Below are 27,357 nucleotides of genomic sequence, written 5' to 3'. Positions count from 1 at the left end.
CTAAACCACCCATCAACCTAAACCCAGTTGAAGTTGATGAACTATTGATGCACTGCAAGAAATCCAATGATGGACATCTTTTGTAAATGTAATTTAAAATTACAGTTAATACAGGAATCAACAATTCAGCAAAGAAATCTCAACATTCTTTAACTTATTAAATTAAGACTTGAACAACACAAGGACAAAAGTATAATTAAATGAAGATTGGAACCCAATTATAAAAGTATAAATCTATAATAAAAAATAAAAATATAATTTGAATGGGGTGGTATTGTGTCTAAATAAATGTAGATCTTGTAAAGATCAGTTGGCCATAATACTGTCAGGATTAGATCAATGAAGAATTACAGCAGAGAGATATTTACTGACTCAGCATTGCTTGTTTCACACAAAGACAAACGTGTCTTATACAAGAGGGAGCAACACAGACATGGTGCCAGCGAAATTGAATGTGAAATGGGAAGATTTTTATTTTTACACTGGCAGTACTGTGGAATAGTATACCTGGAGAGCTAAAAACTATATCTAGCCTAATGCACAACGATTCAAGATAGGAGTAAAGAGATCAAATCAAATCAAAGCTAAACGCTGGGCCTTCTTAGTAGCAAAATCTTTAATAAGATCCTTAAAATCTAGTGATGAAGCCAACTTGCTGTGCTGCTGTCATTGTCCTTTGTTACTTCTTGCTCTTCTTCTTCTGCCTCTTTACCTCTTAATTTGTAAACATTTTATTCATTTTATCCAAACAATTACGAATTACAGGGACATTCCCCCTGGAGTAACTGAAGGCTAAGTGCCTTACTCAAGGGCACACTAGTAGTGGTGTGGTTTCAGGCGGGATTTGAACTCGCAACCTTCCGATCACAAGTCCAACTCACTATCCACTACTAGACCACCACTACCCCCCCACCTCTGCTCTCCTCTCTGGCTGCCTTGCTTGAAGAGGGCCCTGGCATGGAGTATCCATAGGTACATAATTCATAATATGTCCTATAATAGTATTAACATAATAACACATACATTACACCAGATTAGCTAACTTAAATGTTATCTAGCTAGCTAACAATATTATTAAGATGCCAGTGTGGTCAATGTTATTGCAATTACTGGAAGAACTATTAACTAAATATGAATATTAGCTAAAGTTGTATTCAATGCTTGCATGGTAATGCAGCATACATTAAAATATTCTAAATATGTTTGTTAACCCCAAACTCCTACTGCTCACCCCCTTCTCCTTCAACTGGGAGGTGCATCTGTGCATGACGTCATTAGCATGTAACATTATACTAGCTAGCTAGCTATAATAGCAAGAGTGCATAGCTGCTGGATACAAATTCACTGAGCTCTAATAACCTATATTTGGACCAAAATTGCCCTCATCTCATACATTTAACTGAAATTATACTGACAGTGCACTGTAAGTTAACTATACTTGAAGTTAATGTTAATTAGCTATCCACTTGTTAAGCCTGACGTCAAAAGTGACGTTTAGCCATTTCCGAGTCCAAACCAGAAATTCTCCGCACCAGAATACCTCTGAACTACAACGGTAGAATGACAGTTTAATAGTTTTTTAGACTCGGATCTATTCATACAACAAGGGACACAGCACTTTCCCGTTTTCTCCATATTGTCAGGGTATTTGAGCCCCGGAAAAGCGCTATATAAATATAATTAATTATTATTATTATTTCTCCATTTCGAAGACAGCACCTCAGCCAACGTTGGGTCCCGGAAACACGTCACGACTTAACAAGCGGATAGCGAGCTAACTAGATCATCCACGCAGTGATTAGATCACTAAACCACTGTTTTTAGTGATTTTTTTACTTTTCTCTTTTGAGACCCTGACTTTGGCTTTGCCTTTCACGACATCGTCCACGCACGCACACGTACATTTGATGCATTTCCAATCTGGCTGTCCTCCATCTGTCCCACACACATACTACAGCAGGACGTGTTGGTCATGGAAACCTTGTCAGAATATTTGCGGTAACGTTCCTCTCGTCTAGCAGCTCGCGCGCGGTGGACTGAACCATGCAATGACTAAATAGAGGGGTAAATAATAAGGCTTAATTTTGTTAAACATAGAGAAACAAAACTCCAGTTTGTTTCTTTTGTGACTTTTTTTATTACATAGAATTATAATTTGAATTCGGCTACATTAACGTCCTTATGATAATAATAATAATAATAATAATAATATTTATAAATATAATATATAAAAAAAAAAAAAAAAAAAAAAAGATTCTCATGGGCCCCTGTCAGTGCTGGGCCCTTAGAATCGTCCTAACTTACCACCCCCTTAGCGGCGCCCCTGTACACACATAAGGAGTTTTTGGCCGGTTTTGGCACGATTTTTGGATGTCTGAAAACGACAGAAAACGAGAGAAAACGCCCGATTGTCAGATGGATCTTAACATTTTCCTATAACAAAATCCTGTGGTGTGAGGTGTGTTAAGAGTCAATTCTCTTCAATTGTGCAATCAACTCTCAACTCTCAACCTGCTCGGAAAATGGGCGTGGGGAACGACAGATTCCGGACTCTCTAGTCTCGTTCCCCAAGCCAGAAATCTCGCGTGAACCCATCCTTTTAATATTGCCTTTAAATTACAAAATAATTAAATTAAGATTATATAATGCTTAAAGCACTTTGAGCCGCAACGTTTGCAGGAAAAGCGCTATACAAATAAAGTTATTATTATCTAACGTAGTACCCTGACTGACCTGTACGAGACAACCATGTGCGACAGGGCAAATAAAGTGCAGAAAAACGAAAAGAAGAAGTCAGCTCGCTTCTTGATTGGCGAGCAGGGTTGCCAGATGGGAATGACATTTTCCACCCTAACCACAGTATAAAACCGCTAATTCCACCAAACAATCTGGCAACCCTATGATTTCTGGTCGGAAGTATTGAACGCATTTCACATTTCACGATTGCACGATTGCCGGTCACGCCCATTTTCCGAGCAGGTTGCCAGGAGAGTTGATTGCACAATTGAAGAGAAGTGACTCTTAACACAGTAAACACACCTCACACCCCAGGATTTTGTTATAGGAAAATGTTAAGATCCATTTGATAACCGGGCGTTTTCTGTTGTTTTCAGACATCCGAAAATCGCTGAAATCGCAGAAAATCCTTATGTGTGTACCCCGCTTTACGAGACCGGCCGATCTGCATAGGCTCCTCCCCCGACCCGGAGGAGAAAGGGGAGGATTTCTCCCCTTTCACTTTTTTTGACATGCTACATTAAAATGCTCATAACTTTTTAAAATAAAGGGCTATCTCAGTCATTCAACCAGTTATGAATAGCTGAGAACTTCTAATTTATGGAAATATAAACAAATGAAAATGTCAAAATGCCACCATGTGAAGGGTTTTCCCAGGCCACCACACATATATGTATATCTTGGTAATATGATTTCCAGATTAATTATGAACGTTAACGCGTTAACATTGACAACCCTAGTAATGATGCATTATAACCTATCATAATAATAACTGACGACCATCATTATGCATCATACCTATAGGCCTCAAGTTACAGGTAGACTCTGGGATATGACGTCATAGAAAAACGAACGCTGCTAAAAACTTTAGAAAAAAACGGAGAGATGCTTCAGACTAGAGAATAGAGCGTGAGATGCTTTAGACTAGAGAATAGAGCGTGAGATGCTTCAGACTAGAGAATAGAGCGTGAGATGCTTCAGACTAGAGAATAGAGCGTGAGATGCTTCAGACTAGAGAATAGAGCGTGCTGAACGTGTCCCAGAGCGTTGTCCGTGTTTTCATCGGCTCCTCAGGGATGTGTAGATTCAGTGGGCTGTGTGGCCTCACTTGGCAGGCCGTGAAATGGACTGTAACCCAGGGTTTCCGTTAGAAAAAATTAGTGCCGGTCAACGTGTCCGGGAAGATTTCAATGTGTCGGACAAACGGGAGAAATTCCGGTCATCATATTAGAATATAATATAGGTGTTTGTCGCGGTGATTAGCTGTTGTGTAGCCTATATAGGCCTATGCCATTTAATGTCTATTTCTCATCCGATACGATTAGATCGCGAACTATATAATAATATAGGCTTTCATGATTCGCATGCGCTACTATGGCATACTATGTCCAGGGCTGCACGCGCGCCACACTGGGCAGCCTAGTCACCTTTGCTACTTTGAATTACGACTGTAGGCTACTTTAAGATGTTTATTTCAATTGCATTAATGGGATTTGAGTATGTAATTGGTAATTTTAAGTATGCCTAGTTTAGCTTTTGACGGCTATTTGAACGGACTGCATCGATCGATCAATGAACGGACTCCACATTACGTTAACAAAGCAAAGCAAGCACACACAAGTCATTGATCGTAATTGTGATAGGAATGTGAGGAGTAAGAATAGTGATGCAGTAGAAATTAGTTAATGTTGATTATGTTGAATATGTCAGTGGCACAGGATCATTTGCCAAGCACTTATGTTCCTTTTCAACCCATAATAAAATATAAAACTATAGTTGGATATATGTGTCTTGTTATTATTAGAAGAGAAAATGTAATGTTTTTACAACTTTATACAATTAATTATATCAATCTAGGTGGGGACCGGGTTAGGGGGGGCTTGAAAATATTTCCAATTACCCAAGGGGGGCCTGATTGAAAAAGTTTGGGAACCGCTGAAGTGTGTTAAATAGTTTCACGACAGTAATGTAAGTTTTTTATATTCTCTTTCCAGTTTTACCCTTTTTATCAATAAAACAACGTCAATTCTATAACCACGTCTCGCTGATTGGGAAGGCATTAAGTCTAGGTGCCTGTCAAATCATACTTACTCGGACTCGGGAGTATGAGAATGAGGAGGATGTATCGGGGGGATACACACCCCACATTTCAATTTAGTGGCACAAATTAAACTCTAACACTATAGATAGACTAAATTGAACTAAAATGATGGACACCGACTGAATAACTGAGTGGGGGGAAGACAGGTCTCAAATGTGGAACAATTATAACATTTAATACATAAAGATAAAACATACACAAATATATAACATTGATATCCCTAAACTCAAATGTAGTGTGGTATTGTCAACCTAATCTAATCAATCCTAATTAATGGTACCAGTAGCCCAGGCTGTCGATAGTAGCGCACTACTCCCGTAGTACTTCTCCCGACTCAGGGCTGGAACGGGCACGGCAGGCTCAATCAATGAACGGGGTTGAGATGGCTAGCGTCCTTTACTAGCCGCATCTCACGGCCCTCGGTGGTCATTCACTGTGCTCTAGCACATCCAAAACACGCAGAACAATAACCTTGACTCCGGTCACTGCAGTGGTTTTATTTAGACTAGATCAAACTCAATTAACTGACGAAACTACTCGCGCCGTTGAGAGACAGGGTTGCCAGATGGGGCGCGTTACCGCCGAATGGGCTACTGGGTTTAGCGGTTATTTTCACCGGACATTATGACCGAAGAGGTTTAAATATGTCGGACTTCAACAGATTTTATCGGACAAAGACCGGTAATTACCGGTTAACGGAAACCCAGCTGTAACCACACGGTGTCTGACTCTGTGACCACCCCAGCTGCCTGCTGGTGGTCCAGGTGTCCATGTCCCTCCCCTCAGCGAGAAGCCTACCTGGAACGATGCTGTTGGGTGGATGTTGACATTGGCCTGCCTCCACCGGTCCCCTTGGTTCCCCACCAGGGTCCACGCCGAGCTCTCTGGGGCCGTCTGGCTCTTCTGACGCAGGTACACGTTCAGAGACCCTGGTGGAGAAACAAGCGCCGTCATCACCGTCACCGTCACCATCATCATCATCATCATCATCATCATCATCATCATATTTGTAAATATGACCTTGTCCTGGCAGAGCACATTATTTATGACCCTCTGTAAAGATTATAAGAAAGTAAAGCAATTACTGCAAATGTGAATCCATCTTTCATGAGTGTGGCTGTCTCCGGGAGAGAAGACTAGAGTGTATCATAATGGATTCATTTGACAAGATAATTCAATTTGTCAAGAACAGAGAGTCAGATCTCATATGTTTTGCCTCAGAGGAGATGGCGCGGAGAGAGAGAGAGAGAGAGAGAGAGAGAGAGAGAGAGAGAGAGAGAGAGAGAGAGAGAGAAAAGGAGAGAGACGGCAGTCAGGGAGGGAAGGAGAGAAAGACGGAGAGAGAGAGAGAGAGAGAGAGAGCGAGAGATGGCAGAGAGAGACAGAGAGAGAGAGGTAGAGAGAGAGAGAGATGGCAGAGAGGGAGAGACAGAGAGAGAGACTCCAGAGAGAGTGCTCTGAAGTGGAGGAGCAGAGACATGGTACACTGAGCCACATTACCCTGGGGACAACCTTAAGTGGAACTCACTGGAATGATCAAATGACAACATGAGGCTCCTGAAAAATTACTTCTTCAAAATTAGCCTTAAGATTTCCTCACCAGCAGTCACTCACTCACTCATACACAGTGTTGTCTGCATCTGCACTAAACAAGCTTGTGAATATAAATGCCTTGGGTGACTGTTGAGTGAGTTTAGTGATTGGATCAGACAGGTTAAGAAGATAAGCAAAGTATTGCTTTGGGGTTGTTTTATTAATTTCTCTTTTAACGCTGCCCCCTTAAAGGGATAGTTCAGGTTTACAATGTTAGACCTCATTTTCCACTTACTTTTGAGTGTTGTAGGCTCATACACTTTCGAAACTTTTTCATTATAATATTTGTCATATTTTCATTCTTGATCTTTTCTTGGCTGGCTCTGGGGCTACACTTAGCATTAGTGTACATGGAATGAAAAAAACGGAACTTTCTCTTTAAGCACATACATACAGTTAGGTCCATATATATTTGGAGACTGATAGATCTTTTGTTATTTTAGCTGTTTACCAAAATATATTCAAGTTAAAGTTATATAATGAATATGAGCTTAAAGTGCAGACTCACAGCTTTATTTGAGGGTATTCACATCCAAATTGGAGGAAGGGTTTAGGAATTACAACTATTTAATATGTAGCCCACTCTTTTTCAAGGGACCAAAAGTAATTGGACAATTGACTCCAAAGCTGTTTCATGGACAGGTATGTCCATATTATTTCTTTACCAATCCAAGACGGCAGCTACCTGAATCCTTTGTTTGTTAGGTCTGTGGATTTTAATGTTCTAAGTCGTGTTTTAAGTCAATTTTGTCAGACATAGAGTTGAATATTGGATGCGTTGCAAGTTCTTTTTAATTTTCTCACTTCAAGATACTATATCAGTTTGTCTTAGGACTGTTTGAGACCTTGTTTGCCTTGGAATTGTTTGAAGCCTGGGCTTTTTGGGGGGGACCAGCTATCCTCTGCCAGCCATGCAGTAGCTAGCCCCCATTAGATCTGCAGTAGCTAGCTACCAGCCCTCACCAGCCAGCTAGCTACCAGCCCCCACCAGCCCTGCAGAAGCTAGCCTCCACTAGCTCTGCAGCAGCTAACCTCCACCAGGCTACCAGTCTCTACCAGCTCTACAGCAGCTAACCTCCACCAGGCTACTAGCCCCCACCAGCCCAGCTAACCTCCACCAGGCTACTAGCCCCCACCAGCCCAGCTAACCTCCACCAGGCTACTAGCCTCCACCAGCCCAGCTAACCTCCACCAGGCTACTAGCCTCCACCAGCCCAGCTAACCTCCACCAGGCTACTAGCCCCCACCAGCCCAGCTAACCTCCACCAGGCTACTAGCCTCCACCAGCCCAGCTAACCTCCACCAGGCTACTAGCCTCCACCAGCCCAGCTAACCTCCACCAGGCTACTAGCCCCCACCAGCCCAGCTAACCTCCACCAGGCTACTAGCCTCCACCAGCCCAGCTAACCTCCACCAGGCTACTAGCCTCCACCAGCCCAGCTAACCTCCACCAGGCTACTAGCCCCCACCAGCCCAGCTAACCTCCACCAGGCTACTAGCCTCCACCAGCCCAGCTAACCTCCACCAGGCTACTAGCCTCCACCAGCCCAGCTAACCTCCACCAGGCTACTAGCCTCCACCAGCCCAGCTAACCTCCACCAGGCTACTAGCCCCCACCAGCCCAGCTAACCTCCACCAGGCTACTAGCCTCCACCAGCCCAGCTAACCTCCACCAGGCTACTAACCTCCACCAGCCCAGCTAACCTCCACCAGGCTACTAGCCTCCACCAGCCCAGCTAACCTCCACCAGGCTACTAACCTCCACCAGCCCAGCTAACCTCCACCAGGCTACTAGCCTCCACCAGCCCAGCTAACCTCCACCAGGCTACTAGCCTCCACCAGCCCAGCTGGCCTCCACCAGACCCTTTGACTTTATACCTCCTGAAGGGAGCATGCTTTTCAACAAGAGAGGAGAGACCTTCATGGAAGAACTCCCATGCAGTCTGTACATCATTACATAATTCAATATGTTCCCAGTCAAAATCATACAAGTCATGATGGAATCCCTGTTCAACAAATGCCTTCATGTTACGTTTAATCACAAAGCGGGGTTTAGTTTTAGGAACCGTTGCATTTCTGACTGCAGCAATCACACAGTGGTCACTTATATCATTAGCAAAAATACCTGCCGTAGAGTGCTTGTGTGGAGCATTAGTTAAGAACAAGCCGATTAGTGAAGATTTATCTGGGAATTTTAGATTGGGGTGTGTGGGACTCTCAATGAGCTGTATAGGTTAAGTGAGACACAGATAGGTTGAAATCAGCCTCATATCGTTCTTGCTCCTGTTTTATATGAATGTCCCATTATTTTATTCTATTGCACTGATCAGATTGTATTTTATCTATTTATTGTTGTTGATCTGGTGTTGTTTTATTGTGTAATTCTGCTGTTTGTTTTAACTGTCCAAACTTGATGTTTTAAGCTGCTGTCTTGGCCAGGCTTCCCTCGGAAAAGAGATCTCAATGGGACCGACCTGGTTAAATAAAGGCTAAATATATTTTAAAGAATAGAAAGGCCAGATTAGACTTAAAAAAAATCCAAAAAAGCCAGCCCAGTTCTGGAACAGCATTCTTTGGACAGATGAAACTAAGATCAACTTGAACCAGAATGATGGGAAGAAATAAGTATTGAGAAGGCTCATGATCCGAAGCTTACCACATCTGTAAAACACAGTGGAGGCAGTGTGACGGCATGGGCATGCATGGCTTCCAATGGCACTGGGTCACTAGTGTTTATTGATGATGTGACAGAAGACAGAAGCAGCCCAATGAATTCTTAAGTGTTTAGGGATATACTGTCAGCTCAGATTCAGCCAAATTCAGCAAAGTTGATTGGACGGTGCTTCACAGTACAGATGCACAATGACCCAAAACTGCGAAAGCAAAGAAGGCAAAGAAGTGGAATTTTCTGCAATGGCCGAGTCAATCGCTTGATCTCAACCCAATCGAGCATGCATTTCACTTGCTGAAGGCAAAACTAAAGGGAGAAAGACCCATGAACAAACAACAACTGAAGACAGCTGCAGTAAAGGCCTGGCAAAGCATCACAAAGGAGGAAACCCAGCATTTGGTGATGTCCATGGGTTCCAGACTTCAGGCAGTCATTGCCTACTAGGATGTATTAAAAATGAGCATTTTATTTATTGTCCAATTATATTTGAGCCCCTGAAACTAGGGGACTGTGTATAAAAATGGTTGCAATTCCTAAAGTTTCATACAATATTCTTTTCACCCCCTTAAATAGAAGCTGAAAGTCTGTACTTCAACTGCATCTTGATTGTTTAATTTCAAATCCATTGTGGTGGTGTAAAAGAGACAAACTTAGGAAATTGTGTCACTGTCCAAATATTTCCAGACCTAACTGTAAATGTATGTAGGACAGTCTGCCTGTGTCTGTGTGGGTGGGTTCAGATCTCCTGTCCCACCACTTTTCTAACACCTCTCCTCTCATTCCTGCCCGTCTATATGTCTATTTAATAAAAAAAAGAGTGAAAAAAGTTCTAATTTCCAAATTTGAACACAGGCAGTTGGAGAGAGGAACCTGTTTCATGCCCTCTTAACCCCACCCCTCTGATGCTCCGTGCTCTCCTCTGATTGAGAGGAAGCACAGTGGTGCTGAAGCGTGATTGGATAAGCCTGCCACTTCCTGATTGGATGAGGATGACACCTTCTGGGCAGAAGCAGACTTAAGCAGAAATCTCTCTTCCTGCCTGCCTGCCTGCCTGTCTGTCTGTCTGCCCAACTGTCTGTCATTCATTTAGATTCATAATTAGCGATTCTCAATTGAACATCCTTTGTTGTATTGTGGTAATGTGATGAATGCCTGGCTGTGCTCGCTTGAAGAGAAATGCACAACACATTTCGCCAAGGGGGGGATTCATTTAAGTAAACAAATTAAACAAATCTACAACACACGCCTGCCAGGAACATGGCAGGAACACACCAGGAACACGCCACGTGCACTGCAGCCTGTCTGAGTCTGTCTCTCTGATGCAGGTGCCCCAGCGTGACGGCACTCGTGCCAGGAACACGCAGGAACACGCCAGCACACCGTGGTGCCCACCGGAACTGAACACTCCCCCTCACCTCTTCTGCATCCCCCCTCCTACCTCCTAACCCCCTGGCTACAGAACAGAGGACTCTCAACTCTCAGAGGCCCAGGGGCCTCATTTATAAAACTGTGGGGGGTTCACGTAAGAAGGTTGCATACGGACGGACACAGAAAGTGCTTATGCACACAAATATTCAGATTTATAACAGTGCGTAGGCACGTCCCACACCAGTTTCCCGTTTCCCCCTAAATCACAAAACTGTGATAACAATATAATATATGAAACTGCATTCGTATCTGCCCGACTGAGGCATCGACAACTGCATCAGTTTAAACGTAATTTGTCCTACAGTTGACCTTATTATTTATGAGAATACATTTCGTAACATGCAAGTATTGTTTAATAATTACAAATCCAATTAAATATGATTCCCGATTAAACTGTACAACATTTGAGGGGTTCTTTTGCAAAAACAGATATCTCAGTTTGTATCTATTATCATAAATCATGTTTTTCTGTGTGCACTCCAGGGAACTCTTCATATATAATACATGAGGGGTAATATTTCGATTTATTTTACACAATTTCAAAGTGTTTCTTGAGTTTCATCCTTCGGAGTCACAGTTGCTAATTTCTCCAGTCAGTTTCTGTGCGCACGCATGGGTCAAAGTGTCCGAAGGGACTGCACACTCTCCCAAAGTTTGCTTAGAAAATGGAGTATGCCTTCTTTTGTGTGTACACAATGTTTATAAATGAGGCCCCATGTAATTTGCATTGTTTAAAGACACCCTGAAGAGTGTGTGGGGAGTGATTTCCGAGCATTGGCATGGGTTCAGTACCAGGGGAGGCTGGTGGAGGCAGACATTGGAGAGGGATGGTATCAAACAGCCTCCCCTGGGTCAGGTTACAGCACCCATGTGTGCACTCATGAGGTGTTTGTAGAGATAGAAAGGTGGGTGTTCAAGCAAACGCTTGTTAATTCTGAATCTGAATCATCAGGGAAATAATGAAGGTGGGTATGAATGCTACTGCATGCTAATGTGTAGCTGGCAGGTACGCACTTCACAACTCAAATACATTTCCTCTTTTGCTAAGATAGATTTGTCTGATTACCACCAAAAGACAGCATTTGCATCATCATTGTACCCTGTCTACTAATTCCTCCTTGTAGACTGATTTAATTTGTTTACTTAAATGAATCCCCCTTGGTGAAATGTGTTGTGCATTTCTCATCAAGCGAGCACAGAAGGCATTCATCACCGTACAACAATACAACACAGGATGTTAAATTGACTATCGTAAATGTCTCATCTAAATGATAAAATCCTTCAGAATCTAAGACTGTAAATGTGATCTGTTCAAATCTGTTCAAGGGTGTTGTGGGTTAAGTTGGGTCGATTACTTTTGGGTTGAATACTTTCTATACTAGAATCTACTAGAATCTATAGGCACCGTACATAGACATTGGGTACCATACTTATGTGTTTAACATACATGTGCTAGTATACTACAATACTGAAGTTCCTGGATGTCCACATATCAGTGGACCTCTCTTGGACCCCCAACTCTTCCACCCTGGTCAAAAAGGCGCAGCAGCGTCTATACTTCCTGAGGAGACCGAAAAAAGCAGCTGTCTCCCAGGATTCTGGTCAATTTCTCTCGGTGCACCATGGAGAGCATCCTGACTGACTGCATAACAGTGTGGTACGGCAGCTGCTCTGTCTACGACCGGAAGGCAACGGGTGGTGAAAACCGACCAGTAAACCGACCAGTACATCACCGGTGCCCAACCCTGCCATACAGGGCCTTCAGGAAAAGCTGTGTCTGTGGAGGGAGCGAGGCATCGTTGAAGACACCTCTCACCCCAGTCAGACTGTTTGCCCTCCTCTCACCCCAGTCAGACTGTTTGCCCTCCTCTCACCCCAGTCAGACTGTTTGCCCTCCTCCTCTCACCCCAGTCAGACTGTTTGCCCTCGTCCTCTCACCCCAGTCAGACTGTTTGCCCTCCTCTCACCCCAGTCAGACTGTTTGCCCTCCTCCTCTCACCCCAGTCAGACTGTTTGCCCTCCTCTCACCCCAGTCACAGACTGTTTGCCCTCCTCCTCTCACCCCAGTCAGACTGTTTGCCCTCCTCTCACCCCAGTCAGACTGTTTGCCCTCCTCTCACCCCAGTTACAGACTGTTTGCCCTCCTCTCACCCCAGTTACAGACTGTTTACCCTCCTCCTCTCACCCCAGTCACAGACTGTTTGCCCTCCTCCTCTCACCCCAGTCACAGACTGTTTGCCCTCCTCCTCTCACCCCAGTCAGACTGTTTGCCCTCCTCCTCTCACCCCAGCCAGACTGTTTGCTCTCCTCTCACCCCAGTCACAGACTGTTTGCCCTCCTCCTCTCACCCCAGTCAGACTGTTTGCCCTCCTCTCACCCCAGTTACAGACTGTTTGCCCTCCTCCTCTCACCCCAGTCAGACTGTTTGCCCTCCTCCTCTCACCCCAGTCAGACTGTTTGCCCTCCTCCTCTCACCCCAGTCAGACTGTTTGCCCTCCTCTCACCCCAGTCACAGACTGTTTGCCCTCCTCCTCTCACCCCAGTCAGACTGTTTGCCCTCCTCTCACCCCAGTCAGACTGTTTGCCCTCCTCCTCTCACCCCAGCCAGACTGTTTGCCCTCCTCTCACCCCAGTTACAGACTGTTTGCCCTCCTCCTCTCACCCCAGCCAGACTGTTTGCCCTCCTCTCACCCCAGTTACAGACTGTTTGCCCTCCTCTCACCCCAGTCAGACTGTTTGCCCTCCTCCTCTCACCCCAGTCAGACTGTTTGCCCTCCTCTCACCCCAGTTACAGACTGTTTGCCCTCCTCTCACCCCAGTCAGACTGTTTGCCCTCCTCCTCTCACCCCAGTCAGACTGTTTGCCCTCCTCTCACCCCAGTTACAGACTGTTTGCCCTCCTCTCACCCCAGTTACAGACTGTTTGCCCTCCTCCTCTCACCCCAGTCAGACTGTTTGCCCTCCTCCTCTCACCCCAGTCAGACTGTTTGCCCTCCTCTCACCCCAGTCAGACTGTTTGCCCTCCTCTCTGATGGGAGGCTGTACAGGAGTCTAGGCTCCCGCATCAGTAGGCTGAACAGCTTCTTCCCTGCAGCTGTCAAGCAGCTGAACTCAAAATCCCGGCGGAAGCCTTGCCGCCTAGCCCCCCTCCCCCCTATACCTCTACCCCCCCACCCAGCCCCCTCCTCCCTCAACAGGAAGAACACTTGCACCACTGCTGTTTTTGCAGACTGTACATACAGTATATTGAATTGATATTCATTGGCCTTGTTCTGTATATATCATACTGCATATATCTTAACTGTACATATCATACTGCATAATATATCTTAACTGTACATATCATACTGCATATATCTTAACTGTATATATCATACTACTCTTAACTGTCCATCTATCTATCTTCGCTCTTGTCTGTATATATCACACTGTACATGTTTCTATGGCTTTTGCACTTTTGCTGCATATATCTCGTCAAATGCCAAACTGCTTTTCGTTGTCTTTGTACCTGTACTCTGTCAATGACAATGAATCTGAATCTGAATCTGACATGTCTTACTTATGTGTTTAACATAGCTTACATGTGCTACTATAATAGTGTTTAACATACATGTGCTAGTAGTATAATACAAGTAAATGGTAAATGGACTGACTTATAAAGCACCTTATTCCAAAGCGCTTTACAATGGCCTCTCCTTCACCCATTCACACACACATTCACACACCAATGGCGGCAAGGTACCATGCAAGGCACCAGCCCGCTCATTGGGAGCAATTTGGGGTTCAGTGTCTTGCCCAAGGACACTTCGACATGTGGCCAGCCGGGGCCCGAACCACCGATCTGCCAACCTTGCGATCATTAGACGCCGGGGCTCTACTTCCTGTGCCACAGCCGTCCCAGTATTACCTATGTGTTTCCCATACATGTGCTAGTATAGTCCAATTCTTACCTATGTGTTTCCCATACATGTGGTAGTAGAAAGCGAAGCAGTACGTGGGGGCGGCGGTCACCGTGCCGTAGGGGCTCTTGGAGGCCACGTTGAAGTAGGGGGTCAGCAGTCTGGCCTTGTCTCCCTCCAGGCGAGGTCGCGACGTCTCAATGTACATGTAGAAACCTGGGGGTCAGACCAGAAACACAACTCCTGTCACGGACTGAACCAAGCTGTAGAAAGCATGACTAAAGACATGTTCTCTCCTGGTTGTCCATGGCTATAATGGGCACCATCAGAATTCCCTAGACTAGACACTTGTGTAGATGTCTGAACACATCAGATTATATAATAAGCAAGTCGGAGAACGTTCCCGCCTGGCCTATCAAAGAGCAAGGCGTGGGGGGAGCCGCCGCCACATTTCTTTACCGATCCGTCCATCCGTTCCTTTCAGATCTACACAAGTATTCTGGCCTAGGGAGTAGGAGATAGGGGTTGTTCCTAGGGAGTAGGGCACTTACTCAGAGGCACTTTACAAGAAGGGCCAGAGCAGGCTGTATTTCCTAAGGAGACTTAGGTCTTTTGAAGTGTGTGGAGAGATGCTGGCCATGTTTTACCAGTCTGTCATGGCCAGCATCATAGACAGCTTCTCTTCTACGCTGCAGTCTGCTGGGGGGGAAACATCTCCAAGAGGGATACCGGACGGCTGGACAAGCTGGTAAAAAAGGCGGGTTCAGTGGTGGGAAGGAGCCTGGACTCTCTGGGGACGGTGGTGGAGAGAAGGACTAGGAGCAAGCTGCTGTCCATCAGGGACAACCCCAACCACCCCCTCCATCATGTCCTCGCTGGGCAAACCAGCAGCCACCGCAGAGGGCGGTTCATTTCGGTACGCTCCCGGACGGAGCGATATAAAAAATAATTTATCCCGGCTGCACTAAGACTGTTCAATGGCAACTAAAGTAGTAGTCGGGGTCAAGGCTCCTGAATCTGTATTTATTATTTATTTTAATCATCATCATCACTTTTTAGTATTTTAATATAATAACTATAGCCATCTTTTTATCCACTTTTCTACCATGATCTCACTGTTTATTTTTTATATACTATACATGGCTGGCCCAGTATTGTTGTCTGTCCTTTATGTTGTGCTGTCATGTGTTGTTTTTAGAGAGTGGCGTGGCATAATGAATTTCCCCACGGGGATAAATAAAGTATAATTGAATTGAATTGAGTAGGAGCTAGGTAGTAGGAGATAGGGGTTGTCCCTAGGCAGTAGGAGATAGGGAGTAGGAGATAGGGGTTGTTTCTGGACCGTCACCTCCCATTAGAACCAAGGGGCCCAACCGTAACTGAGATCCACATTGAGTTAAAGAGTTACGCACACGGATGTCAAGTTAGGATTCAGCCCCCATAGAGGGACGACAGAACTGTTCACGGCACCGTTGTGATAAGTAAGAGAGTTTGTGAAAACTAGTGCAACAGTGCAACAGTCGCCCTCTCTGTGACCGGCATGAAAGTGGGGAGTTTTAACTATGTACACTGAAATAGTCCATAAAACATAAACAAGCCAGTCTGGACGTTTAAAAGTTTCCTCTCGGTACCGTCAACTTCAAAAGCAGACAGCTTCCACTAAGGAAGAATAATGGAGGGACAAACTGTGAGGCACGTTTCATCTTAATGCCTTATATAATTAAGGTGATGCATTATTTATGCCACTCTCTATCGTAACATTCTTTAAAACACTCCGGAAATGTGTCCCTGAGGAGAGTTGCCAATTAAGTGGTTTATTCTAATGGCTTAGAAGTTTGGTTTTAATGAGACGCAAAGACGCAACTCGAGGAGGCTTTGTTTTGGGGGACTGGCTACTCTTGCCATCTCTCTCTCACACGCACGCACACACACACGCGCGCACACACACACACAGCTTCCTGAGGCAGACTTGGACAGGCAGGTGGTGACAGCCACTCATATTTCATAATACAGCCTCCTCCCTTCCTCCCTGAAGGTGCGGCACAACCCTCCCTGCAGTGCCACACGTCCATCACAACCCACACACACCCCACATGACGCACGCACGCACGCACACACACAAACATGCACACACACGCACACGCACGCACACACACACACACACACACACACACGCACACACAACATGACTCTCTCTCTCTCTCACACACACACACACACACACACAACATGACTCTCTATCTCACACACACAACATGACTCTCTCTCACACGCACGCACACACACACACACACACACACACACACACACACAACATGACTCTCTCTCACACACACACACACACACACACACAACATGGCTCTCTCTCTCACACACACACACACACACACACACACAACATGACTCTGTCTCTCTCACACGCACACAAGCACACACACACACACACACACACACACCTCTCTAGAAGGCAAGGCAAGTTTATTTGCATATCACATTTCATACAATAGGAGCAGTTCAAAGTGCTTCACACATAGCATTGAAGAACACAGAAAAAGGAGACAAAGCAGCTGTAGAGACGCAGCACCAAGGCTAGCAGCAGGGAGAGGGATGCAAAAAACCTCATAATGGGTTGGAATTATAAATTATGAATCATAACAAAGAACTAGGAGCAGCATTATTTTCATGCTAACACAGTAACATGGCCTTCTACGATATAGAACATGTATTGTATCCGCCATGTCTTTGTGTTGAGCTTGTGTTGTGTACCATGGTAATGAAAGTGCACTCAGAGATAAAGGGACGTGTTCGATCGCTGGGTGCCTCAACCTACTCGGACGGCCACCATATTGTTCTCATTGTCCTCACGCTGCCGCTAACTACATTTGACACTCTCTGTCTCGGTCTCTGTCTCTCTCTCTCTCTTGTTAGTGTTATGTATGTATATTGACCTTGCTTGGAGCTGGTTTGGCCAGTGTGAGTGATTGTGTGTGTGCGTGTGTAAGCACGAGGGTGTGCACGAGTGTACAGTACATGTGTGTGTGTACGTGTGTGTACACGTGTGTGTGCGGACCTTGTTTGGAGCCGCTGCGGTCGCTGCTGGGGCCAGTGTTGGGGGTGTACTTGGTGTCTCTGGTAGCGGCGCTGTGTCTGGTCCAGTCAAACTCCTCCGTCTTGTCCTGGCTGAACATGCAGATGGCCTCGTCCTCAAAGCTGCACTGGAACTCTCCTGGGGGGGGGGGGGGGTTCATAGGGGAGACAGTTAGGTTCTTTCTTCCTTCCTTCCTTCCTCCTTCCCTATCTCCCTTCCTCCCTCCCTCCCTCCCGCCCTTCCTTCTATGATACTCTATGTCATTACAGCACATAAAACACTTTAGTTTTTTACATTAAGGTTCTATGCTGTATTGCAGTTATGTGTGACAATAATACGCTTTTACTGCTTAAGGACATTCACAGGAGAGGAACTACTTACTCAGATGGGGGTTGACTGGAGCTGAAAGGGGAAATAAAAAATAATTTTACTGTCAACACTTTTCAAAAGGAACGTGTTCTTTCAGATTTCACTTTGTTTTTTTTCCATTACCGCCTTCAAAAAATAGCTGTGGGGGAAATATCACTTAGTCTGTCCCTGCAGTATCGTTGGAGAGGGAATGGCGAGGCCGCAGCTTGATCCACTCTTACCGTGCGGTGCAAGAGAGGAGGATTATGGGTAACAGAGGGGCAGTAGAAGAGAGGAGGACAATGCTCAGGTGGACCGCCCCCCACCAGTATCTCTATTCGTTTCATTCACAGCCTCCTTATCTACCCTTGCCAGCAACTGCCTGCCTACCTCCTCCACCAATCCCTGATGAGGGGAAAAATGCATGTTGGGTAATAAAAAAAGGTTCCGTGGAAATATGTACAGTTGAGATAGCGGACCTGAAATTGATCTGAATTCCTTCCAATCATCAACTCCTTAAGCCTAATCTATAGGTGCAGAGCAGAGCACAGTGAGAGTCTCGCACGCACGAACAAGCATGCACGCTCACAGACACACACACATGCGCACACACATGCACGCGCGCACACACACACGCACGCACGCACGCACGCACGCACACACACACACACACACAGCAGTTGATATGGCTCTATTTGGTTCAATTATGGTTCATCAACAGCCAATGGTGTTCGATTGGATAAAGACACGATATGAAGATATGAGCAGGATGCTAGAGCATAATCAGAGGCAAAACACCAGCTGTTCAAAAGAAGAGACAATCACTGCTGTGAATTCAGGACTAAAGCCCATGTGGACCCCATTGTGGCACTAAACCTTAAATTCATTAATTTCAAATAATTCATTAAGATATCAAAAACTCATTTCAGAACGCATGAAATTATACCGGCAATTTGGCAAGCGCAGAGCCAGACTGAGGTGAGTTTTTTTGTGTGGTAAATCACATCAGATGTTCATGATTTGGCAGTTTTTTCCTCTCTCTCTCTCTCTCTCATTCTCTCACTCTCTCTCTCCCCCTTCTCTCTCTCACCTTCTGTCAATTCTATATTCCTCTCTCTCTCTCTCTCCCTCTCTCTCCCCCTCTCTCTCCCTTCTCGAGCTGCAATCTAGAAGCCAATTATGCATTGGAGGTTACATGTCCCCACTGCTAAACCACCCAGCTGTTCCCCCGATTGAGTGAGTAGGAGGAGGTCGTCTTGGTGCAGAGGAACAGATGTTGCGTATTTGGCAACATGCTCAGCATCAGTTCTGAGAGTTCCTCTAATTGATAGGCTTCTGGGTGCACCGTGTGCCTGCAAGAGCACAATTAGTACCGCTGCTGCTGCTGCTGCCTCTGCAGAGGACCAAGGCAGAGGACCAAGGCAGAGGATGGCTTAGAAAACGCACAACATTCAGTCAACATCAAGAAGCACGCACATCATGTCCGCGCATTAGTCTTAGTGCGTGCTGGCGCTTAGTGTGATGCTGACTCACACACACACACACACACACACACACACACACACACACATACACACACACACACACACACACACACACACACACACACAAACACATGTTCAAACATGCACACACATGCAAGCACGCACATATGCACACATACACACAAGATATTTTACAGGAGTTCCACGGAGAAACACAACACACACACACACACACACACACACACACACACGAGTGAAGAGGAAGAGGGGCAGAGCGTAGCCTAGCCTGAGGCCTTGAGGACTGCTATCCAAAGGAGAGTTGTACTCTCCGCCACCCCCACTTACACTCTTCAAACAACATGGTAGCCTACAACATGGTAGCCTATATACAATGTGTGCACAATTATTAGGCAAATTGTATTCCTCAGGATTCATTTTCATGTTTAACAAATACAATTCCCTCAGTCAATCCAAACTGTTATTGAACCTCAAACCTGAATGTTTAACAAAGGAAAAGTGAGTTTTGTCTTTCTCAGGGGGAATATATATAAGTGTGCAGCATTATTAGGCAACTAAATTACAAATATATTTCAACTAATTTATTCAAAAGTAAGTGTAACAAATAAATGTTGGCCTTTCAAAAATATTCAGTGACCAATACAACCACCCTTCTTTTCAATAACTGCCATGAGCCTTCCATCCATGGAGTCTGTCAGTTTCTTGATCTGTTCACGATCAACTTTCGCTGAAGCAGCAACTACAACCTCCCAAAGAGGTGTCGCTGTAAATCTGACGTTTGAGAAGGGACCACAAGTCCTCAATAGGATTTAAGTCAGGAGTGGAAGGGGGCCAGGTCATTGTTCGGTCATCTTTGAGGCCTTTGCTGGCTAGCCGAGCAGTGGAGTACTCGGATGCATGTGATGGAGCATTGTCCTACATAAAGACTTAAAGACTTCTTCCTGGAACACTGCTTGATGAAAGTATCTTACAGAAACTGGCAGTAGCTTTGGAAGTTGATTTTCTGTCCATCTTCAATCCGAAAAGGTTCAACTCAGCTCATTCTTAATGATAGCAGCCCATACCAATACCCCTCCATCTTGCTAGCTCCGGACTTGAAGTGGTGGCCTGTGTCCATAGTGATCCAGCCACAGGCCCATCCATCTGGTCCATCAAGAGTCGGTCTCATTTCATCTGTCCATAAAACCTTCTGAAAACCTTCTAAAAAAATCTGTCTTCAGGTATTTCTTGGCTCAATCTTGACGCTTGAACTTTCAGCCTTTGGCCATGTCTCTGAGCACTTGACACCTTGTACTTATGGACACTCCAGGTAAGTTGCAGTTCTGAAATAATGGTGGCACTGGAGGATAATGGGTTCCTGGTAGCTTCACTTTGAATTTGAAGTCTTTTGCAGTTAATTTGTGCTTTTTCTTCTCCATGCGTTTTTTTGTGATCCTGTTCGCAAACAAAATGTTTGATTCTCCGGAGGTCACACCCACCTTGGTCCGCCCACCAGGTCCGGTCCAAAGCAGAAGCAGAGGGCCACAACCACTAGAGGGGGCCACACTTTATCCATAGACATCCCGCAGGCCACCTCCCGTCAATGAAAATCTCTGCTACCTACTCCCGTCCGTTTGTCAATCCAAAACTCTGCTAGGCTAGCACCCTTATTATTACAAGCCCCTGTGGCTACGTTGGTTAGAATGCCTGTCTAGTAAGTTGGAGGATAGGGTTTTGCAACAATTCAAGTTTGTTTTTTACTTATAGACCTTGTTATGTGCAAGTTTGTTACTTTTATAGTTGAAAATGTTTACTTTTATTGTTATTTAACTTCTCAAATGTTGTGTTGTCCCCGACAAAATCTTGCCTTGGGTCACTTCGGCCGGCCCTGGTCACGCCTCAATAGTTTAGCTATTTCAAGAATGTTGCATCCGTTTTCACTTTTCAGTGTCAGTTAAATCTCTTTTTTGGCCCATTTTACCTGAGGTAATGAAGCTACCTAATAATTATGCATTATACCTAATATAAGGTGTTCACTTTAGGCCACACCCTCCCTCATTATAAATACATATACATACATATCATATCACCTGAAAATTATTAAATCCAATAAGCATTCAAGCTTATATGGTTTGGAGTTGGAAGATGTGCATAGAAATAATGATAAGGTCAGAATTCTGAATTCAGAATAAGGCCAGAATTCTATTCTCACTAATAATTGTGCATGTGCAGTGTGCAGTGCAGTGTACAGTATCTGGGGCGCGTGAAACTGGTCCTCATCCATTTCTAAGCAATCGCCCCCAGTCATACACATTAAGAACCTACAACCTTCACCCGTTAAAGGGGCAAATCTGTAATTGGTACAACATCCATCGTTGGACTTTTGAATTCATTATAGACAGCCATTGATTCTGGCAGAGCATGGCTGTCTCACCCCATCAGAAGACGACACGGAGGCTTGTTTTACTCCATGGTTTGTAAAATCATGTCCAGCCATGGAAGGTCAGTCCTAGCCTCCGTAGCTCTGTCTATGAGACTGGGAGACGGTTCCACACGGTTCCAGACTGTTCCCTCCGGCCCCATCCCTCAGCTGTTTACTAACCAAGTGCTGGGGAGCCCCGCTTTCTTGTTTGCATTACAGATTGCGTATATCTGGGGCGTGTGTGAATCCGGTCAGCATACACCTCCAGGCAATTGCTCCCGGTCTTACCAGGGGAGGCTGGTGGAGGTAGTTTGATACCATTCCTCATTCCGTTCCACAAATGATCATTTTCTACCTCCACCAGCCTCCACTGAGTTCTACATGCTGAAGATCTACAAATCACCTGTGTAATGCTACAGTACAGTCAGGTACAGTACATGTGTCAGTCAGTTAGGTATGTAGAAGTAGGGAACTACCATTACGACAGCACATGTATCTGGTAGAAAAAAGTCAATTCATCTCAGCATCTTCTCAGAATATGACTCCCTGGGTTTGTCTTCAGCTTGTTTGAAACACACAGAGGACCGAGGAGAAGATGCTTTCATCTTAACTCCGCCACCGCTCAAGATCATCTCTAAGCAGCAACAACAATCTAAGAACCAATCGTAAAAATCATAAAATGAACACTTGGCTGGTGGAGTGGGAGAGTGGTGTTTTTCAATAGTGTATTTGCTTGTATTTTTGTTGTTATGCATGTCAAAAATCAATACAAATGTAATCACTTCAATGCTCCATTCTCTATATTCCTCTCCCAGCCATAACCTCTTTCCAGAAGGTGCTTCAACGTATACTGCATCGCTGTAGAAGTGTAATTACAGCAGCTCAAGCTCAACGGCAGTTGATAGTCAATTGAAATCATATCTAAGATTTTGTAATGGTGTCAACGATAATGTGCAAGCTAACGGCAGAGAAGAATCAGCCTCGTTGAATGAGCTTAGTATAATTTCCTCAAGAGCCCTGCAACATGCAGTCAAACGAACAGAAAAGCAATTAAGAAAGGCTATTAGGGTAGAAGGCTGTGCAGGCCTATATTGTTGAAGCTCATATGGGAGATTAAGTATTTATTTAACAGCTTGAGTTGGCGGGAATCATCTATTGGTTGTTAAATAATCGACAGCACACACAAGTTCTAACACTGCTCAGGCAGAAAATATGAAAAACAACATTCCTTAATGTCAATCTGGTTTGTTGTCTTTGCTGTCAAAACCAATAAAAAGATGTTTCGCAAACAGATCTCTCATGTCACTGGTGTCACCGCGTTTGGGATGCGTGAGGAATATTTCCTCTCTGATCTATTCTGAGCCGACCGCCGGGTGCGATTATGCTTAACATTCTCTTTTATTGTACAATATGAGACGACTGAGTGATTCCATTTTTCCCTATTTTTGTTTGCCAATTTGTGTGAACCTCCGCTATGCTAAATCTTGTTCGGCAAACACAGCCTGACCTTTGCCCCTGGTCATAACTGCTGCCATTACAACTCGGTTAGAATAAATCCACTGGAAAGAAAGAATCTCACGCAACATGATGTAGTAAAAAAGATGTAGTACATGACTCATTCAAACACCGATTAAGTCAAAACCGGAGGAGGCTGGTGGAGGAAGACATCAAAAGAGTATGGGGCCTCGTTGTAAATGCAGGGGAATGGAAGGGAAGGGAATGAGTAACGGTATCAAACGGCACGCTTCCTCTTGTAGTACGTTTCAAGGGGCTTACAGCGGCGCTCAAACCGCCATCTTGCCGTCGCGCTACATGCTTGTTGGCCAGTCATGCAAGGAGTGAATGAACAGGTGATCTGACATTTACATCGACGGTACATTCACTAGGCCTCTTTTCATCCTTGTACCAGACTACATCAAAAGAGGATGAGCGGAGACAGAAACCGTATGTGAGTCAAGACCAGACGAGTCGTACAGCAGCGGAGGCTGGTGGCGGAGGCAGACATCGGGGGACGGGGCTCAGGGCGACGAAGGGAACAGGAAAGAGGTACGGTATCAAACACGACGCCCCATCCTCCGATTTATACCTCCACACCGGCCTCCCCTGCTTGTACAGTCACAAGGCAGACAGTCGACAATGAGCGGCAGCAGGTTGGAGTACATGACACATTGAGTACCGAACGGAGAAGCGATTACTTCTGAGCAATTACATCTGAGCAATTACATCCAGCCCTCTAACGATATTAAAATTGTATATCATTTTAAAATCCTTCGCCGCGTACGTCTCCGGCGAACATATTTTTTGGATGACAGTCGGGTCCGTTCATACCGACGACTGCCGTGGCAACTCTCACAGTTTGACAACCCGAGTTGGGGGCGTTCCTTCATTTTTTGCCTGAATCTCCTAAATCATCGCAGTAACTCGAGACATCCATCCTCTCCTCTCTCCCCTCCTCCCTGTGAATAAGAACGCTCTGTCAGATTTGCTAAATGACCCGTCTAATTGTATTTTCTTAACCAGTAGGGGTCCCTATTACCATATAAATACTAGCGGGACATGACAGTGTCTAAGTAGCTATCACTGCAAAACTGCTGAAGCGACCACCTATTGTTGAACACTTCCTACCCCCCAAATTCCAGTCACATATGTCGTCGGTCTTGAAGTACATATTGTACAATAAAGAAATGAAATGGATTGAGTGCATTCCTGTTCTTTCATCCCCTGAACATCGAAGCCAACATAACACAAGCAACAAAGGGCGGAGACACGAAGAAGATATTTGATGGGTTCTGTGTTTCAGCGAGCCACCTGCCAGAGACAACGCCCCATCTTACTGGGCACTGTGTACATTCGATGGGACAAAAAAGCTTTGAACCAGCTTGAATGGAATGCGTCGCATTGAAAGGATGGAACAAATGGAGTGAAACGGAATTGGACGGAATAGAAACGTAAACGGAATCGCAATGGTTTGGAATGTGGAATGCACTCACCACTGTATCTGACGATCCTGTCGGTGGAGTCTCCCTCGCCGTAGCGTGTGATGGGGGTCAGGCGCACCAGGTAGGCCTCGGGTTTGATGAGCTCCGTCAGGTTGTGGGTGACCAGCTCTCCCTTCTGGATCACTCCTTCCCCCATGGGGATCTCCTGCTCCCACCACCGCGACTGTCCTGTCTGGACCACACACACACACACACACACACACACACACACACACACACACACACACACACACACACACACACACACACACACACACACACACACACACACACACACACACAGAGAGTTCAGTTTCACGCTTCATCCAACAGTTAAGTCTGACTCAATATATTGAACAGATCCATGTGGTTGGGTGGGCTATGTTTGTGGACTGGGTCAAATATTGACCTGAGGTTCAACCAAGTCTCAATCAATAACACACATTATAACCACCCAATTTAGAACAGTGATCAGCGGCATTACAGTGGGGGTGTGTCCTAATAGTCTAAAGTGGCTTCATCTCCTTGTCTCCTCTCCTTCATCTGATGTCATCTAAGCATAGCAAAGTCAAAAGAAACATGGCCGACGCCCACAGCTGTTCAGGTCATTTCTATCACTACAGCTGAAGGGAAGGAGACGAGGAGAAGGGAAGGAGATGAGGAGAAGGGAAGGAGACGAGGAGAAGGGAAGGAGACAAGGAGAAGGGAAGGAGACTACTTTCTGTAGGGGTCTAGAGGGTTAAACTCATGATGTTTCCGTAGGGGACTAGAGGGTTAAACTCATGATGTTTCTGTAGGGGACTAGGCGGGGGGTTAAATGGTATTGGTTTTCTTTCAAATACTAGAGCGCCGTGATTTATCTTGTTCGCCCAGCGAAATGGAACCAACGGAATAACCCCAAAAGTAAAAATGTTTCGCCTCCTGTGTGAGCTGACGTTTTCATTAATTTCAAAGGGAGGCAACAGAAAACAACAGTTTCAGCATAATAAAAGGTCTTCCTGACACACATAAACATCTCAACAAAGGGATTTTAATACAATAAACATACACAAACAAACACACACACACACATACACACACACACATGCCCAGTCACACGCACACACAAAGAAGCACCTTTATAATAGAGTCCATTACTGTAGGAGCGATACCAATCTGGCCATGAAAAGGAGACAATTATGACATGGTCTACCCCACTGAATAGCAAGGCCATACCTGAATGAGATGAGGGCATTGTGTTGGAGGCGTTATAGTTAGACGCATCACCTCTCTGAACCCACAACCAACTACTCTGCATATGTGTCATAAACACAAGTTTGAGTACTGAGAAATTCAACTTCCAACTAAACATCACAAGGAAGTGACTGAACAATTCTGTACGTTTCTTCTGGAATCCGTCTCTCCCTTCGTCTGGTTTCATACAAATAACGTTCGACGTCATTGACATTCCCTATTCCAAGATGGCGCGGCTGTGCCCAGACGCCGTCGGGACCGCTCTGCTTAGAGTGTGCATTTTTTATGTCTTTCTTTTCTCCCTTATCTGTCTGGTCGATCAAACCTCTAGTCTGCTCACATACGATTTCCATCTTTTTATAGCGCAGGACACTATTGCTACTTGCACAGCACTCTATGTTCAGCACTTTATGTCCCTTATGTCCTGCTGTGTCTTTTATTGTTACTATTGTCTCTTTCTTTTCTGGCACAGTGTACAGTGTTGAGTGTCTAGTCCCATTTCATTTCACTGCATGTTTTACTTTGTATTTCTGTGCATGTGACAAATAAAGTACCCTTGAACCTTGAACCCTTGAACCCTTGACACGTTCAGACATCGGCCAGTCGTTGATCGGCGTGTGATGACATCATCGCGGGCGCGTTGTCTCGTAACGTTAGATGAACGTTGTTAGATGAATGTTGTTGACGCGGGGCAACACAGACGGCGAACACGGCGCAGCAGTGCTAATCACTGTTGATGTTGGCCCACGACAATTGGCATCGGAGATATTTTCCCAGGGTGCCGAGCAGCGTGCCAAGCCCGCTCAACGCTCTGCCTGTGACAGCTGAGTGAGGAACTGTGTGGGCCCCAAAGCCGGCGGAGAGAGATAGAAGAGGAGAGAGAGATGATGATTGGTTAAGCCAGGTGAGGGAGAGAGAGAGAGAGAGAGTGAGAGAGAGAGAGAGAGAGAGAGAGAGAGAGAGAGACAGGGGTGAAGAAGAGAAGATTATTGGTTAAGAGAGATGTGGTGGGAATTGAGGTAAGCATCTCTGAGAGGTTGTGACAGTTCACTTATCAGAACCTCTCTTCTCTTGTCTCCTGTCTCTCTCTCTCTCTCTCCTCTCCTTTCCTCTTTCTTCTCTCTCTCCAGCCCCGATAACCAGATTTCCACATCCCATTACCGTGTGTTGCTTCCGTAGCCGGGGCTAGCTGTCTCATCAGACAGGTCTGGTCTTCCCTGCTCCAGCCTTCAGCATGGCAATGGGACCAAGGAGGAGGCTGGTGGAGGTAGAAATCGGATTGTCATGAGGAATGGTATCAGACGTGCGTGTGTTCCTGTGTTCGATACCGTTCCTCATTCCATTCAGTGCGTTACAGCGCATGTCGCGTCCTCCGATGTT

General features: G+C 45.2%; 1 protein-coding gene across 1 annotated transcript in view; it reads right to left on the bottom strand.

Moving 5' to 3' along the window:
* The window catches only part of LOC308168647 (MAM domain-containing glycosylphosphatidylinositol anchor protein 2-like), a gene marked incomplete at its 3' end in the record, with an annotated part of 167,235 nt that overhangs the window by 2,452 nt on the left and 137,426 nt on the right, over positions 1 to 27,357 (bottom strand). Inside the window, exons 11-15 of the mRNA XM_080543250.1 lie at positions 24,757 to 24,937; positions 17,897 to 17,917; positions 17,498 to 17,653; positions 14,479 to 14,643; positions 5,636 to 5,766 (exon numbers count right to left, since the gene is read on the bottom strand). Coding sequence (XP_080399376.1) covers positions 5,636 to 5,766; positions 14,479 to 14,643; positions 17,498 to 17,653; positions 17,897 to 17,917; positions 24,757 to 24,937 — 654 coding nt within the window. The remainder of the gene's footprint in view (positions 1 to 5,635; positions 5,767 to 14,478; positions 14,644 to 17,497; positions 17,654 to 17,896; positions 17,918 to 24,756; positions 24,938 to 27,357) is intronic.

Source organism: Nansenia antarctica (genome assembly GCF_963989245.1).
Source record: "Nansenia antarctica genome assembly, chromosome: 1".
Taxonomy (NCBI): Eukaryota; Metazoa; Chordata; class Actinopteri; order Argentiniformes; family Microstomatidae; genus Nansenia; species Nansenia antarctica.
This window is presented reverse-complemented; position numbering and strand designations above follow the sequence as displayed.